We start from the raw sequence: 19198 nt of genomic DNA on the forward strand, positions 1-19198 counted from the left end.
TGTTCACGTCGGGGTCCAGGACTCCGTCGCTGGGGTCGAGTAGCCGCCGGTTGTCTCTGTAACTTGGATGCTAATGAGATGGTGGATTCCTGAAATCTCTGGTTAGTTGAAGAGATAATGGCTTCCTTCACCGACTTCAGTCTACCGTTGAAAATCTGCGATGACGTAATGGGCTGTGACATCATGGATCTCTTTAAGGGGTCTGGCATCACATGATGAACTTGCTGAAGTAAGTGTCTTCTTTGCATGAGCAAAAACTGCGATGACATCCATACTTGAGTTGATAGGAGGTCTTCCTGCATCTTCAGTATGTGGTCTAACGAGCTGTGGATAAATCCCGTCTTCTGACTAGTCATCTCCGTGGAAGTGTCTAAGGTAAGATCTTCGCTCTGGTTGCACGGTGGTATGACATGGCGAATACCAGCTGCTAACCAGTTGATGTAAGAACTGGTATTCATCATTTGTCTGTTGACCCTATCTAAGCTCTTGATCTTGGACATATCAATGCGCATATTGGGGTTAGGTTTCTTAACCAGATCGAAGTAATCTTCATCAATGCTAGGCTGTAGTGAGAACGGATCATCATGTGTTTTGTAAGCAGATTTGATAAATACAGGCCTCAGTTTCGTACTAGGTCCCGCTGAACAATTCAATTGATTTTCAGTTTTCTTGATGACGTCATCCAAATATGACGGAGGGGGAAGCGTATGGTATGGTTCGGTCCCTTTATCGGGTCCCTCATATCCTGCACGTTCAATCAAGGGTTTAACGGGTGTACTGTCCTGATCTGGTTTTAATGTGGGCATTAGTTCATAAAGTTCTGCTAAGATGTCTCTAAGGGAGTAATTGTTTGATCTATAATCCTCCTCTATAGCAGTGTCCCCATAGCCTGAATACTCCTGTGTAGATCGGCACCCCCTACTCTGGCTGTGCTGGGAGTGGGTCGTATGGCTGAGGGTATCGTAATCCCGGTCGTCTGATTTACGACAAGCTGTGCGAGAATCACGTGGTCTATAACTGTATGGTGATGTCATATTTCCCTCGCTTTCTTCGCCCGTATAACAGGACTGTGTGGCAGTATGAGAGGGTGCACGCTTAGGATTACTATCCTGATATGCACGAGCTTTGTCAGTGCGTCTATCATAGTGGCTTGACGGTGATTGGTGCGTATTTCTATGCATACTTCGGTGTGAAGATCGTGATTCACGATGATCCCTATGGTATGCGTCGTAGGGAGAAGATCTATGAGATTCTCGGTCTCTTAGTATAATTCTCCTACTGTCCTCATAATCTGATTCATCGTAACCTTGCTTTACATGTCTGCTGTATGAGGGTGTACTGCCATATTCAGCCTTAGATCTCTGTTTATTCTCGTGATCGATCCCTGATTGGCCAAGCCGAGTTTGATTAACTGATTATTTTAGATCTGAGATTTCTCGAGACATAGATTGCATGCGTGTGTCAATCATAACAGACATAGAATTTGTTATTCTTTCCGTGAACTCATTTACGTTAAAGGGGGGAACGCGGCAGAGGGTGAAAGTCGTTAGTTTCTGTCCAAACTCGACGATCGACCGTACCAGACGTTGCCGGATGCAAGTTAGAGGTACTTTCTGATTGACCGGTAACATGCATCTGCTCCTCAACATTATAGGGAGAGTGGGATGAGCGACGTGATCTCTTCTCCTCATAAGGTGAGATGGCGCCCTCGCGCGACACTCGCTTGTCACCCACGTGATTAATTTTTGCCGCCTCGGGCTTAATCACTTGTTTTCTTGATGTAGATGCTCTAGTGACTTTCTTATAATCGGGATTTTTGATCCATGCCTTGGAGAGCTTGTCAAATTTTTCTTTTGACAGATGCTCGCAATAACTGCACCTTGACTTCTGTGTACAGCTGCTTTTCTTGCATGCGAGACATCTAGGGTGAGGATCCCCCGGAGCTTGGTGTTGTCCACAGCCCGAACAGACAGGTGTCTGCTTATGAGATGAAGATCTCATCCCACAACACTTTTCTTAACTAATTACTTACTAGAGACTCCGATCTTCTATACCCCCGTTCTGCTTGTAGAACTGCTCTTTGCTTGTAATCTATGAAGCTTGAGACGATCTAATGCTTGTAGTGTGGAACGCAATCACGTGTTCGGATGTGCAACAAAAAATTTTCCTTGTTGTCATCAGGACACACAGGAAAGAAGTGACTAGATTCCCGCCTTTGGCATGCGCAGTGGCGCCTCTGGCAAGGGATAGGGTTTCCCTCACAACTATGGATATGTTGGCAGTGTAGTGGACGTCTGTTGAAAATTTATAAAAATTTATAGTGTGGTTCTCAGCATAAACAGGAATTTATGGCACTGATGTGATAGAGGTGAGGTATTCACAAGAATTATATTGTTCACAACATAACATCACAGAAGTTGATATACCCATCTATTGTTCACAACATAACCGTGACAACAGTAGATATATCCACCTATTGTTCTCACTATAGTGAATGAGTGAGTATGGTTTTACACCTCTTTTAGCAATATTCCAGCAATATCCCGACGGGGGACACCAGAAATGGGCTTCACACATTTTACACATGTCGGGAATTGAACTCGTGTATTCGGCGTGACGAGCGAATGCTTTAACCACTAGGCTACCCGACCGCCCCTGTTCTCACTATAACCATTACAACAGAAGTTAATATTATCATCTATTGTTACAACAGAAGATGATATACCCAATTACTGTTCACAACATAACCATGGTAATAGAAGGAGATATACCCATCTACTGTTCACAACATAACCATGGTAACAGAAGGAGATATACCCATCTACTGTTCACAATATAACCATGGTAATAGAAGGAGATATACCCATCTACTGTTCACAACATAACCATGGTAACAGAAGGAGATATACCCATCTACTGTTCACAATATAACCATGGTAATAGAAGGAGATATACCCATCTACTGTTCACAACATAACCATGGTAACAGAAGGAGATATACCCATCTACTGTTCACAGTATAACCATGGTAATAGAAGGAGATATACCCATCTACTGTTCACAACATAACCATGGTAACAGAAGGAGATATACCCATCTACTGTTCACAGTATAACCATGGTAATAGAAGGAGATATACCCATCTACTGTTCACAATATAACCATGGTAACAGAAGGAGATATACCCATCTACTGTTCACAACATAACCATGGTAACAGAAGGAGATATACCCATCTACTGTTCACAGTATAACCATGGTAATAGAAGGAGATATACCCATCTACTGTTCACAACATAACCATGGTAACAGAAGGAGATATACCCATCTACTGTTCACAATATAACCATGGTAATAGAAGGAGATATACCCATCTACTGTTCACAACATAACCATGGTAATAGAAGGAGATATACCCATCTACTGTTCACAGTATAACCATGGTAATAGAAGGAGATATACCCATCTACTGTTCACAACATAACCATGGTAACAGAAGGAGATATACCCATCTACTGTTCACAGTATAACCATGGTAATAGAAGGAGATATACCCATCTACTGTTCACAGTATAACCATGGTAACAGAAGGAGATATACCCATCTACTGTTCACAACATAACCATGGTAATAGAAGGAGATATACCCATCTACTGTTCATAACATAACCATGGTCTGCTTAAACTCTTTATCCACGTATAATGATATTTGTCATCTTTTTCGATCAGAAATGAATTGATTCTGGGAATATGTTCTGGAGCGGAGCTTATCCTATGTACAACAATTCCTTTAGAAGAATGACCGAAAACATTTATAGCTAAATTATTTTGCTTTTCCACCTTATCAATTTGTGATATTGGTGTAGGTTCGTCTATACCATCGAGGTTGAGCCCATCGTTTTGAGGATAGCTAGAAGGTCTATTTGCAATTTTAGAATCTACGGGGAACAATGCAGATCTTATCATCATTCTTAAACAGTCATCGGATTTATTTTTTACATTAATTATGGCTTTTTTCTTCTTATAATACAGGGGTAAATCTATATAAGATCCACCTTTGAAGGGCATATTATTTGCTATATCTAAATATAAACTATCGATTTTATCTACACCCCAACCCGAACCTCTATTAGTCCAGCGTTCTAAAGTTTCCTGTATCCTCTGAATTGATGTATCTAATGATGCGATAATAGTATCGGATTCGGTTATAAATTCTTGATTGCTTCGGAAATATGGTTTGGTATATTCAGTGCTATCGTCTGTGCTACTTTTACTCAATGACATTTTAATCGTCAGCTGGTATTTTATACTATTTAAATCATCTAACTCCTCGTTAATTTTACTCGATATTATGGGCTTAACATCATTAATATCCATGTTGGAATTAATATCCATCTTCCAACCTCTTAGATATTTACCAATGCCGGCGGATGTGGGTACAAATATTTATTCTTGTTGTTTTTTATCAACATCACCTTGTTGATTATTATCAACATCATCAACATCATTATCAACATCATCTTGTTGATTATTATCTAGTAAAGTGATTAATTCAGCTCTTCTCATTCGAGAATAACCTCTCAGCCCAGTTTTTTGCTTGAACTTTGAGTTCTCTAACAGTCTTGTTGTATTCCAAACCGAGTAAATCGATCAATTCAGCTTTTAACATTCGAGAATATCCACGTAGACCACGTTGTTTTGCTAAAGCTTTCAGCTCTCTGACAACATAAGTCATTGTGATCTATAAATACATGTGAACTAATGTCTAATTGGTTTGAATTCTACCCAATCTATTTATCTCCTTTCGGTAAGCCTTTTTCCTCTCATAAATAATTTGAAACCGTTTCTTGTCAGCACCGTGACTCTTACATAAACATTAACTACCTTTAACCCCAATCCCACATACAGAACACGAATAATTAATGTGCCCTTTTCTAATTGCAATGGAGTGGATTCCACAAAAATCCGACATACAGCTCTTTCCACAAATTTGTGATCAGCCCATGCGTATGAATTTACATGTTGATGTGCCCCTCGCCATTGTGATAAATATACACTTCTAGTATCATTTGTCTAAATGCATGCCCCAGCCTAACATAAGCAGTCAACGCTATTTATAGATTAGCAGTCAGGGTGATTTATTGATTAGCAGTCACTCTGGCGAGCGAGTCAGCTCGAACTAGGTCATGGTTTATGCGTAGTTATTGTGTAACTATAAATAGCCACAGCAGTCAACCCCATTATGAGGAATTTTACCTCGCGGTTTTTTTTAGCCTCTGATGGTGTATAAAACTGACTCATTGTTGGTCTCGGCATAGGGTCAAGTTTTTTCCCATAAACGAGGAAGTATTCGTGCAAGGCAGATTCGACATCCTTAAACGTTTGAATTGAATGTCCTTGTTTACGTAGTTCTTCATGAATAAAATCTAATCTTAATATCCTATTTCTGGTCCATTGTGACTGGGCTGCTTCGAGTTGTTCTAATGCTTTATTATGTCGTTTACGCTCCTCTTCAACTTCTTTAGCATTTGATTCCCTCATACTAGAAAATAAAAAATTACTCCCCGAAAAAGATAGAGCATTAACAACAGCTCCACCGACCATCATCGCAATTGATGCCATATTCAATAATATAAAATATTCAAATGTTTATATGAATATAAAATATTCAAATGTTTAATTACTTCATTATGTCTTCCGGGATAAGCCCTTGTTTGATGAGCATATCTTTTGTTGACATTGCTAATCCAATATGAAGAATGGTCATACCGATATCATAACCATTAAAATCTAGCTTGGGAGGTGTGGCTTTAGTAATCATTTTAGCTATAAGGCATAGCCAATGGCCAAGCCAATGGCCAAGCCGCTGACCACCGCTGAATGATACGTTGCGTTTACCAACATTTTACCGTCTGTAACTGGAGTAGTCATGCTTCTTATAGCATTATATGAGGGCTAACCTCTAATTGAACTTGTTGTTGTGACATCAGGGGTGACGTTGTCTCTTCTCCGGTCTTATAAAACAACCATACAACTCCTACTAGTGCCCAAGTTTTAATTCGGATCAATATTTGAATTATTCATTAGTTTCGCTTTGCGAGCGAGTCTGCCCATTCTTCCTGCAGCTATTTTTGGGGGGTTCTTAGTAACTCTGGCTTGTTTTTGTGGTTGTGGTTGTGGTATTTCCGCAATCTGTTGTGATTGTGCAATCGGGGTTATTATTTCCTCGTTCGCAATCTGTTGTGGTGTCACCTGTTGAGTCTCCATTATTATTAAGTGGGCACGTATGTTTAAATTGACAATACCTAGCCGTTATTAAAGCTGTGGCGAGTGGAGCTAAGAACATTCCGTATCTATGATAAAACTCACAGCTCACTGAGCTTATAGCGGGTTCGATGAATGGATCTTTCTCGAGAGATTCGCATAAATACATGCGATGTTCTGCCGGGATAGGAAGAAACGTACTAGCTCTGACTGTGCATAGTTGTAATATAGCCGACCCTATCGTTTTAGTCATGGTAGCTCCCAGTCTAGACTCGTAACGCGCGTACAGTTTTTTAATTTCTTCGTCGGTCATGTTATCAATTTTTTCGATAGTATAATTTTCCCCCAAATATTGGGAACATTTTCCACCGGCGAGTCTTTCTCTATGTTTATCTAAAGATTTATCTGTAACTGCTTCTGCATGTTGATCAGATTCTTTGAGCATTTATTCGATGAGTTCGTCGCATTCCATAATGTAATACCTAAGGAGATATTTAAGTCTAACATAATATAATATGACATATCCAATACATCCCGTAATAATAAACTGTTGCGAAAGAATGAGGATTTCAAACCACATCATGCCATATTAACCGCTAACGTTCAATTTATCGTATTTTTACTATAATTTTGCTATATTTGCTATAATTTTGCTACATTTCCTATAATTTTGCTACATTTTGCTACATTTTGCCACATTTTTGCCACATTTGCTATTATTTTGCTATAATTTTGCTACATTTTGCCACATTTTGCTATAATTTTGCCATATTTTACTAAGCAAATGCATAAGCAGCTGGTTGATCGGTTTTTAATATGAGTTTACAGTGCTTCGTTGCTGCTAACAGTTTTCTGACTTTATCTCGTTCGAGCTTGGTATAAATAACATCAATTTCGCGTAGACATTCCTTGAATGAATCTCGGTCTTTGCAATGAAACAGTGCTACCCATTTGGTCTGCTCTCTAAGATCTTTTAGGACAGAGTTGTATTTTTGAGTAAGTTCCCAAACGCTATGCTGACTATGCTGACCTGAGAATGCTAAATACGAAAGCATATCTTTCTTTTTGGTGAGTTCTTTACACGCGCTGCAATCGTCTATTACGAAAAGGGTTGATTCTCCTTTGTATTATTCGTAAACAGTCTTGTAAATGATCGCCCGGATCGACTCTGTGTACCCCGTCGTCATTTATTATCTATATGTTTTATTAACGCTTATAGTCGGACACAGAACAATAATATGATCGAAAACGTCCCGATAATGACTTTCTAAAATATCTAGAATAAAAGCTGTTTTTCCACAAGCCCGCATATGATAGCGCAGTGCCGTTCTTTAGGTAAAAGATTATTAATTGCTTGCACGAATCGTCCATTCTGTATATTAAGTTTGCGCATCCATAATCACGTACAAATATATGTTTAATTTACCAGCCAATTCCTGGAGCTTTGTTATCTGTATGGTGGCACCCTCGCTAGCATTTTCTATTCTCCTCCCACTGCCATGTAGTTGGTCATCGTCCGTTGTTCGCATGTCGAGCCATAGCGCATACTTCGTGGTGAGGTATTCACACTTCGATACACTCCCGGAGAAGCAGATCTTTCACGACCGCGTTAACTTCTGGGCTTTGTTTTATAGAAGGAAGTTTTTTAATCTCATCCAACTGTTGATACGCTAGCATTCCTTGACTATATAGTTGATTAGGAACGCCCTCGATAGTCAATTCTACTTTTGTAATCTTGGGATTGTAGAACTTCTCGGTATTTCTTTTAAACGCATCGGAGGGGTCCTCGAACAACATTAAAATACCCTTCAACGACCTCGTGGGGACCTTTAGATTGATATTCCACATCGTATCTTTTTTATCCCTCGTGATCTTTCGATGTCGCAGCACGCGATCGTACAAAATGGCTAAACTTCCTGTATACTGGTTACCAATTTGTCTGGCTAATTCGGGATCTGTTATCATATCATACTCCAGCGAGATATTGTCAATGGAATAGCTAGCCGTTTCATCCCCAGTGACTTTGATTACTCTGCTGTAGTCATTAAAAGTGAGTTCGTATTCTAACCTATCGCCTAGGGATGCTTGATAGAAGGGCATGTGGGAATCTATTAATTCAAAGTCTAGGGGAATATAGAATCGGTTACCTAATGCGTCGGCAACGGCCTGATCTTTTACGACAGTACTATCACCACTAGAAGCATCTACGCGCAGTCTCAATGTGTTCCGATTACAAATACCTTGGTACTGTAAGTTTTCCCGCTCTTTATCCGTTCTCCAGAGATCCATGTAACAATAGTATACATCGCTATCGTCGATACTCAAAACCTCATTACTAGCCAATTTTAATGGCGATTTTCTTAACGATAGCACGACCTATGTTCTGAATGGGCTCCCTGTTAACGTCAGTAGAAGTCAAAATAATCGTAAATGCTAGTCGAACAGTTCCCGGAACTAACACATCGTGTGCGCCGAGGTTAGGAAAGTGAACCAGAAGCGTTTGATTCTGATCGATGGTACTTGGGTTATTAGTTATAGTTACAGACTGACGAATTGCTTTGACCCCTAATGGATCTCGAAGTCTACGTTGTCGGTTTAACTTCCGTCCGTATTGCGAAGACATTGTTATATTGAAATTATGTAACCTTATGTTTAATACAAAAATGGATGATTTGAATCTAGATAACATAACTGATACTAGTCCAATCGAAGAGGGTACTGATGAAACCAGCTTTGGTGGCATGAATCTTAACGATGAACTTTTACAATCAACCGTTAATGATTATTACGATACCTTTAAAGATGTTACCCCAATTGGTCGTGACTATTCAAAGTTTGAATTAGATAGTAAAGGAATATTGCGACTGCGTGTCGCTCCGGATATTGGTCTTATGAATTCTCGTACTCCGGTGGTGGTACAGGAGGTAGCGGTTCACCGCCTAGTGATAGGGATGGTATAAAAGAGTGGATAAAAAAGCATTTAAAAGCATTAGGTTCAGCACTGGGAAAGCTCGCTGGGAAAGCCGCGTCTGCACTTCCCGGTATAATAGGGAGTATAGTTTCCTGGCTCTTGAATTTATTAGCTAAGACCACAACTTGGCTTAGTCAAAACTTGTGGGCCCTGATCGTAGCAATTGCAGGGCTGTTGTACGTATCCGCTAAAGACTATTTAACCAAATCATTTCGCTAAGAACTATTTAACCAAATCATGAGTAAACCAGCCGCGACTCCACCTACTATAAGTGCTGTTTTTTCATTGATATGTTGTTGATTTTTAGCCGCAATATGTTGTGGCACTTTTGGTTGTGCGTTAGTAGGAGCGTCCGTAGATATCTGTGGCTTGACTATTCCTGTTTCACCTGTGTTTGTTTGCGTTATTAATTCGGTGTTAATATCTGAATTTATACCTGGTTTTTGTTGATCGGTAGCAATAACAATTTTATTATTATAACCTATCACTTGTCCGATCTTAAGTTCCATATTACTCGGAGACATGTTTAGTCCCGGCACATAAACGTAGTCTACTTTGGATTGAGCGTACTGTAATACATCTTGATAACGCTTTATAGAAGTTGGTATGTCAACCTGTGAATTAATAGCATCCTCCACGTTTGCAAACAACTGTTTTTGCGCATCGAGCGCCGTCCCAGAACCGATTATTCCCGTTCGTGTTTGCGATTGTGCACCAAGAATTGCCCATACATAAGTTCTTATTGATTCATTAACTCTTACAACTCCTGGGTTAGTAAATTTATTTTCTGTTTTATCATTAAGAAATTCATTCCAAGCATTTCCAGGTGGTTGCTCAACCTTTTGGATGGTGAAAGCAACACCACCCTTAAAGTTCATACGATCATCTCTGCACTCGTTACTCGAGAGAGAAAAGCTCGAAAGAAGCCGACCTCTTTTCAGTAAATCATCGCTGACTTCTTTAACAGAGGGTGCACCAGCGTACAGAATACCTAGACCATGGTTAACTCCACTCAGACGCCAATCTTTACTCGTAGAAATATTAAATTCCTGACAAATACGTTCGAATGCCCACCTATTGTACGGATTATTTGATGCATTCCATGCTCGATCCTGCGGTAATGGGGCACTAATTTCTTTAAGAATACGTCTAATCTGATAGTACACGTGAAATGATAAAACAGACTTATTTAGTTCAAATCCTGGGGCATAAAGAGATACACCACATCCTGTTGTTGCACACCATATGGCAAAGTTTAACTGATTCTGTCAAAATTGCATCAGATTGTGAAACAAATCGTGCACCATTTTATCGCTAGTTGCCGTGACCCTGTATTTTTCAAAGATATCAGGGAATTCAACAAAAAAATCAGCACCAGAGGCACTTACTAAAATCGACTGATTAGTAATGTATCTCGATTTCATATTTAAGTTATGATATAGTATCATTGTATATTTAATATGTATGTCACACTCCCGGGAATAACAAATGGTCAGTCTATTGAACTGCTTCATACTATCGATAACTCGGATGGTCAACTTGAAGTCGCTCTATGCGATGTAACGTATTACCCGAGGTGGACCAATATAAATGATGCAAGACGTAATAATATATTTTTACTATTAGGTGAATTAGGTAGAATTGACAAATACATTATTATACCTGATGGGTATTACAGCGTATGCTCACTCAATAATGAAGTTTTTAAGCCTTTCGGAGCTAGTCTCACACAAAATGATTCGAATGGGATGTTGAAATTAGACACTGGAGAAAATCAAGTAAGGCTTTACACGAAATTAGCGGTTACACTTGGATTTGCACTCGGAGATATAACAGTAATCAAGACATCAGCACAGGGATATAAATTACCCGATTTAGTTCCCTATTAAGAGTTGTGCATCCATCTTGATAAAAAAAGCACGACGGATAATATTCAACTAAAAAGTCCTTCAACTCTACTCAGATCTGTTCCAGTAAAAGATGAAAAATACAATAGCGGTAGAACGGACTCTTTCTCAACATTACAATACAAAAAATTAAAGCGTGGTATTATTTCAGACCTCAAAATTTTTGTATTAGATGTAAAACACCAACCTGTACATATAGGATACTTAAGTGTAACACTCCATATTATAAATAATGGTTGATTCATCAGGCCCTGGAACACTCAGACAATGTAATACAATAGCGCTTTCCGATCTCGGAGACACAGAAGGATTCGGTAGACCTGGTACCTATGGTAAGTTATACGCTTTACACTTACAAGATAATGTATACAAGCTGAAAGAAGTTACATTCACAGGTAATCTAGGAGATTTAAGCGAAGTCGACGTTGTTAGTAGACTCCTTAAAAAAACCACTTCGTACAATCTTACTCACAACGATGATAATAAATGGACTATGGTCGAAGCAAACATCGAGTGGCTATTGAATATCGTCATTACCCCACCGTATGTTATGATGGGTAAGGCACATAATTTAACTAAGATAATAAATAGTAGGATCGTACTCGCGGCTTATATCCCATCAAAACAAAAAAGTGTGTTAGTCTCTCCCCAGCCAGAAAACCCAGGTCATATGTTATATAGTCGTCCGGCAGTAAAAAATGTTAGTTTAAATTTGGTTACTGAATTCAATGATATTAAAAAGAACTTGAGTGCAATACCTAATCTTTCTACGCTTATTATTGAAGTCTTGTTCGGAGATGTACCGGTAGATGTCTTCGAAATATTACCAGGACTATCGATTAAATGGCAAAAGAAACACAAGCGTCAACGTTGCAGTATTATTCATATTGGAGCTTCACCCGTTGCAACCCTTGAGGTAGTCCAAATTATTAAAAGTGATAGCATTTCTCTTACTAAGATATTCTTGCAGTATAATATTCATTTAATAAGGTTGATGTATACTCTCAAAACATTTAAGCAAGATCAATTAAAGACTATTATATGACCGTAATATACACTATGAGTTTATATCCGGCGCTCGATGAGGCATTTGAAAAGATGGATACCGTTGATGGATTTCGATTACATCAAATAAGCGATATAAAACATCGAATAGGGAAGGATAGGGAGTTGAGACTTGGATTGTATAAAAAGTATCGCAGAGCCGTAAATGCTATGGACGGAGTTGACACCGCGCTTGTAACAGCTGGCATGGGACTCGGTGTAGCCGGTGTTGGTTTATTATCAACTATAATCGCCGCGCCTATCGTTCTGGGCATGGAAATACCCGCCGGAGTCTCAGGACTGGCAGGAATAGCGATAAAATTCATTTCTCGTAGGTTGCAAAAGAAAGCATTAAAACACGATAATATTCGGATACTCGCCGAAGCAAAGTTGAACAGCATTGAAGATCATATTTCGACAGCAATGGCTGATTGTAAGATATCTGGGGAGGAGTTTCGTTTAGTTTTGTCAGAACTCACCAAATACAACGCAATGAAGCAGGAGATTTGTTCAAATTATCGTAAGACCAGTGGTATTAGCGAAGACAAGAAAAAAAAGTTCATAGAACAGGGGAGACAACAAGCGCGTCAATTATTCCTTGCCAAAACCAAAGAACTGGTTGGAGATTAAAAATAGATTGCTTACTATCATTAGATCACATTTAGAAGAATCCTTACATAAGTATATAATAATGGAGAATTACAAACCAACAAAGGAAGAACTCGAAAAAGCTATTGAAACATTTATGCTCAGGGACAAAATTATCAAATGGAGAGAATTAACACAAGGTATATATTATATTTGTGATGTCAAACCAACCAAATACGGTCATCAATTGTTTCTTACCAATTTCGAAAAAAAGTATATAGTCTGGTCTCCTAGTAAAATGAACGAAGAACTTAGTAAAAATGTTGAATATCACTTTGTTAAAAATAATGGTATACGTATTAGTAAAAATAATAGAGAATATTTTCATTACAATTTAGTCTCATCTGTACTAATGACATCATTGATTGACTCCAAGAGGTGGTGAGCTAGAGTCAATTTAACTTAATCTCATGACTATCATTGAATCGCATAGTCATTTACACATAAAAAATGCCACCTGTAGTGGTGGTATAAGTATATAAATCTGGCTCCAGTGGAGTTGCGGCAGAATCACAATTACCTATAAAAATTTATATCATAGAAGCATTGATAGGTTTGAAAATGGCTCCAAGTGGTGGTGAGCTAGAGTCATTTTCATTACAATTTAGTTTTATCTCATGAATATTGTTGAATCGCATAGTCATTTACACATAAAAAATTCCCCTGTAGTGGTGGTGTAGGTAAATAAATCTGGCTCCAGTGGGGTTGCGGCAGAATCACCATTACCTATACTACTCCATCTACTGTTCACAACATAACCATGGTAACAGAAGGAGATATACCCATCTACTGTTCACAACATAACCATGGTAACAGAAGGAGATATACCCATCTACTGTTCACAATATAACCATGGTAACAGAAGGAGATATACCCATCTACTGTTCACAACATAACCATGGTAACATACCTTCAGCAATAATTACTGTCAAGTTATGGCTTCCATTGGCTCTTGCTATTCACCTATCAGTGCCAATCATCTGCTGGCTTCCCTTGTTAGTTTCTTCCCTTTGTTATTTTCCACCTTTCGTTACCTTAATAATTTTGTTGTCCTTACTTGTACATATATATATGCTCATGTACATATATACATATATCTGCTCTATGCCTCAGGGCATTCATTCACCTGATGAAGGAGTAAACATCAACTACGAAATGTTGTGGTCCTCATAATAAAGAATATATCAATATATTCTCTTCCTTATACCCATCTATTGTTCACAACATAATCATGACACAACAGGTTCAGTAGGCTGATGTCTGTTTAAATAACAGACCAACTACCAGTACATGAAAATAATAAACAAGGGCCTTGAGTACTAAAGAGAATATTCTGCTTCTGAGTAAAACATTAAGTGTCCCTTGTGAGTGAATACAGTCAAGTCCCGTTAATCCGACATTGATGGTTGCATATGATTATGTTGGATTAACGAGTATGTCGGATAAACGAAATTTAGTAGTATCAACATTCGTGATCGAAAATCGGACAACTACACGATAGATAAACAAGTAGTCAAAAATATAAAATAAATATTCATATTGTTATGTTTCATTGTTGGCCGAATATGTTTTCTAATCAAGCAACCTCTAAAGTTTAACACAAAACTGTTACGGACTGTATGACTTATTCAAAATACTTTAAAAAGCATAGTCTGGAATGGAAGTCGCAACTTTGAAACTGGTACCTAAAGCTTAAGAAAGCTGCTTTCTAAGTGGCTAACGTCGACTTCCTGTTGATCATTTCATTGGTAGGTCATAGTTCGCGAAAGGTTGTTCTGACGTGACCTGTAATGGGATGTCCTCGTCGATAGCGAGAACTTGTATCTGATTTTAATAAGATTGAGGTAATCTAAGCATGTGATTTATCCTGTTTTCTTTATTCAAAGCATTAATTGTTTATTGTTAAGCAAGTTTATCTCTGCAGCCGTTGTAATATGCAGCTACCAGCCGATTCGTCTCGCATCAAAACACAGGCTGTGTATTCGCCGGCAGATGACCACAGAGTACGCTGATCACTGTGTCGGATTAACGAGACTGATTAATGAGTGATTTCGGTAATTCGTTGCAAATTAGGTGTGTCGGAGTGGGCAGAGTGCGAGACTGTCGGATTAACGGGTCTAAATAGCACAGATTTAATCGGTTCCCATCATTAGTGTTGGATAAAGCCGACTGTCGGATTAACGAGACTTGACTGTATATGACTTCATAGATCTTTGCCAAGGTTAGGTAATAACAATTAACAACATCAATACACTAGGGGCAGCAGGTTTGTAATTCTGTATAGCTAACCTCATTATTGGACTGTAAACAAAAATAAGTAGATGTACCATGATACTTTAACAGATGATACACGTCACAGCGCTTCATGAGACGTTCGGTACCAGATGAAGCAAACATCCAAGTACCTGTTTTTCTCCTCAAGTTCACTGCTTATTTTCATCCTGAACTTAGGCAGCAGTTGCTGGAGCAGCTCCTTGACACTGTCGCGATCCCGCATCTGTGCTGACCGGCCCTCGGCGTTGTTGAAGTGGAATGTGTTTGCACCACCATCATGCATCACCAGCTGCAACTGCACTTTATCTTTTGTGTCTGGGGAAATTTTCTGCGCTGCAATGTTTACATCATCTTATAGTTCAGAACTAGTAGAGTTTTTAAAAAAATGATTGATAATTTCAGGACATTTCTTTGTGATTCCATATTGTGAATATTGAGTAACTCAATAGCATCAACAGTGAGAGTTCTGTACATGGTGGCTGTAACACGTGGTCCTAAGAATTACGTACTGCAGTGTGAGCCACGACACACACCGTTCCTACACCATATGAAGCACTGTGGCAGGCTCGTGTTAGTCCACCTCTCTACACAAGCTTTACGTACTGCAGTGTGAGCCACGACACACACCGTTCCTACACCATATGAAGCACTGTGGCAGGCTCGTGTTAGTCCACCTCTCTACACAAGCTTTACGTACTGCAGTGTGAGCCACGACACACACCGTTCCTACACCATATGAAGCACTGTGGCAGGCTCGTGTTAGTCCACCTCTCTACACAAGCTTTACGTACTGCAGTGTGAGCCACGACACACACCGTTCCTACACCATATGAAGCACTGTGGCAGGCTCGTGTTAGTCCACCTCTCTACACAAGCTTTACGTACTGCAGTGTGAGCCACGACACACACCGTTCCTACACCATATGAAGCACTGTGGCAGGCTCGTGTTAGTCCACCTCTCTACACAAGCTTTACGTACTGCACACTCATCCCCAGACAGTACTGGAAATGATGTTTTATACACACTCTGGACAAATCCTACTCCATGCAGACATGTTCTGTCATACCCATATTACAACAAAGCAGGGAAGAAATACAGTAAACTACGGTTATAACCGCACGCTTATAACAAACTAACTTTTTAGTCCCGACTATTTGCTGTAGTTATACTGTATATATGCTTATAACAAATTACGGTTAAAACGAACTAAAATTAGCAGTCCCTTTGAGTTCGTTAAAACCGTAGTTTACTGTAGTATTTTCTCTGATCATGATGGCGCAAAATGTGGCAGCACTTGTACCAGAGGTTGCCTCAAAGAAAAGCAGACATATTAGCAAATCAATTTAACAAGTAAGTATTCTTATCAATCATAAACATGATAAACAACAGATATATAAATTGCATTTCTAACATGTCTAAACCATATATTCCAAATAATAATGATTATTTTACTCGATCATACTAAATTACATAATAGATTTTCATCCCTGCTCACCACATGTCCAGTTCAAACACCCCACCTCACATCATCTTACGGTCCCCAAATATCTACAGACACTGCTAAATGTGTGTTTCTTCTTTCTTGACTTGATGAAATACACCCTATACAGAGTCCTACCAAACTGTCCTACTTTGTGTGTATAACATCAGAAAACAGTTAATGTGCACAGATACCTTAAATTGTTTGTAAACAAAATGTCTCACACATTTAAAACATTTGAGTAAAAATCGAATAATTATTTCATTGTACAAAATAATCAACAATAATCCAGTCCTTCACAATTATAGGTCTTATCCAAACTACACCTTATTTGAAAAGAAATGTGGGACCCCATACCGACACAGCAAGCAAAGCTACATCTAACACAATGCCTACTTTCTTAATTCCTACACAAAGTACAGTTTCGATACAATTTTCTTCAGGGCCTGTGTTTCCAGTCAGTTATAAACTTACCAGCTTACTGGACCGAAAGGACCTTAAAATACTGGTATGTACCATATTTTGGACTGACAGGGTAAAATTTTACCAGCACACTGCCTATTTTACCGGTAAACAAACACTGATGACGCAACTTGAATAAAATATCAAGCTAGAATAAGAGTACCTACTTTTAATGTTGGCATACATGTGACTGATAGTGAAAGAGCTCTTCCCCCCCGGCATCCATGCCAAGCGGGTGCCCATGAGATACAGAGTTCCATCAGTCTTCTTTTGTCGTACATGGTTGACAATGAGCAGCACCTCCTCAGATGATTTGGACATGACGATGGGGACTGATGGCCTGGGAGATCACAACTGAAACAACACTTACAATATAATATGCTGGGGTTTGAAGCCACAAGCAGCAATAATACATTGGACTTGGTAATGATATACAAGAAACCCTGTTAAGTGGATGGTTCTGTTTACAGTGGAATTAAATTCAAATCACAAGTGTGTGTATATATATATATGCAATCGAACCCTGTTATCTTGAACCTAGCAGGACCGCATTGTAACTTTGACACACCCAGACATTCGAGCTAAATAGGCATGAATATGTATATAGTAAGGTGGTCGGGACCGGAGAACAGGTTAGAGATATCGGAACATTCAGGATGACAAGGTTCAACTGTAACATGTGTATATAGACATTACTAACAGTTCTGGTCCAGAGAATTAGTTTCCTGATAAACAGGGTCAAGAATGACAGGATTTTTACTTTACCATGAGTATCATTACTTGCAAGTAAATCCAGGCAGGAGTGGACAAGGGCTGAAGAATACATGGGTACAAAAAAATTATACCTAAACTAACGACAGTAAATTTATGATCCAAAATTAAAGTATTAGAGTCAATAAAAAATGAGTCAATGGGTTGTTTTCTTGAAAGGAAAGTATTCAAAATACCTTCATGATAATATGCATGAGATGGTTATGGCATAAAGCTGTATCAGCAATCTTGCAGCTATTCGTGAAGATTGTCTGCAAGATGACTTCAAACACTGATTATGATACAGTATTACGACAATCTGTCACTGTCAGCTAATAAATAGCTGACACACATTCCCATTCACTGCCATCAACTTGTACCGGTGAGGTTTTGTTCTGTACTTTGAGCTCTTGGTGAGGTGAATAAGTACTTAAACTTGAATCAGGTGATTATGCAGCACTTTGAGCATGCTTAAGGGTGTGAATTTGGCGCATTATAAATTTCAACATTATTATTACAATTATTATCATTACATAGAGACACATATGCGTGTGCATGTGTGGCTGGTTTTACTAGACCCTGAACCAACCAGCAGGCACTTTTACAATAAGTACCATCTTTTTACATCTTAAGGTTTGACAGGGTCAGTAGATCAAACCACTGACCTGATCTCCTGGCAGATGCTCTATCCACTACACCACAGATTTTGAGCTCAAGGAGAAAAAGATCTCTAATATAATTTTTCATTTATGACTGTACTTCATATGACTTTACTATATAACCAAACTGTTAACACGATAATAATAATAATAATAATAATAATAATAATAATAATAATAATAATAAAAAAAAAATGTGTCATGGTTGACAATGGTATACGATCCATACCAAAACGTCACTATTACAGTATAATAAAGAATTGGTTATCCATAAATTATGTCTACTTTGTCATCCGTCAACTTCTAACAAATGCCGCCTGGGTGTATCAAACTATTATTGGAGGAGTAAAGTTAAAAACAAATGATCTTAATTTGTACATGGCATTCACACAATGATTCGTATGCTATTGATTCAACATTTTCATTGACAAGAATAAAGTCAAATAAAAAACGTTAAAGTCATAAACAGTTTAAAGTACCGAAAAATACAATGTCAACGAGAAGTCCTTGTATAAGGACTTTGACGTTTGTGTTTACAAAACTTCTCAAATCAAACCATGAAACTTTATTCACCTTTTCCAAGATCAGTATTTCATTAACACCATCCTTAAAACAGCAAGCAGTGACTAGATAATTCTATGCTAAATCATGAACTAAACATCGTCAAAAACAACACGCACTTGCCGGTGGACATGCCTATTTACGACAACCGGAAATCGAGTTTTGCGACACTTCCTGGC

General features: G+C 38.7%; 1 protein-coding gene across 3 annotated transcripts in view; it reads right to left on the reverse strand.

Annotated features, from left to right (window-relative positions):
* The window catches only part of LOC124123818 (general transcription factor IIH subunit 1-like), a 49956-nt gene extending 30783 nt beyond the window's left edge, over positions 1–19173 (reverse strand). Inside the window, exons 1-4 of one of the 3 annotated variants that reach the window (XM_048385644.1) lie at positions 19032–19163; positions 17815–17862; positions 17217–17403; positions 15238–15439 (exon numbers count right to left, since the gene is read on the reverse strand). In XM_048385644.1, the coding sequence (XP_048241601.1) occupies positions 15238–15439; positions 17217–17370 (356 nt within the window). In that variant the 5' untranslated portion in view covers positions 17371–17403; positions 17815–17862; positions 19032–19163. Of the gene's footprint in view, positions 1–15237; positions 15440–17216; positions 17404–17814; positions 17863–19031 lie in introns of all 3 variants that reach the window. The other 2 variants (XM_048385645.1, XM_048385643.1) reach the window with 2 other exon arrangements.
* Positions 19174–19198: the final 25 nt, after the last annotated feature.

This window comes from Haliotis rufescens, unplaced genomic scaffold, assembly GCF_023055435.1.
Source record: "Haliotis rufescens isolate VD_foot unplaced genomic scaffold, xgHalRufe1.0.p SCAF_6, whole genome shotgun sequence".
NCBI classification, from domain to species: domain Eukaryota; kingdom Metazoa; phylum Mollusca; class Gastropoda; order Lepetellida; family Haliotidae; genus Haliotis; species Haliotis rufescens.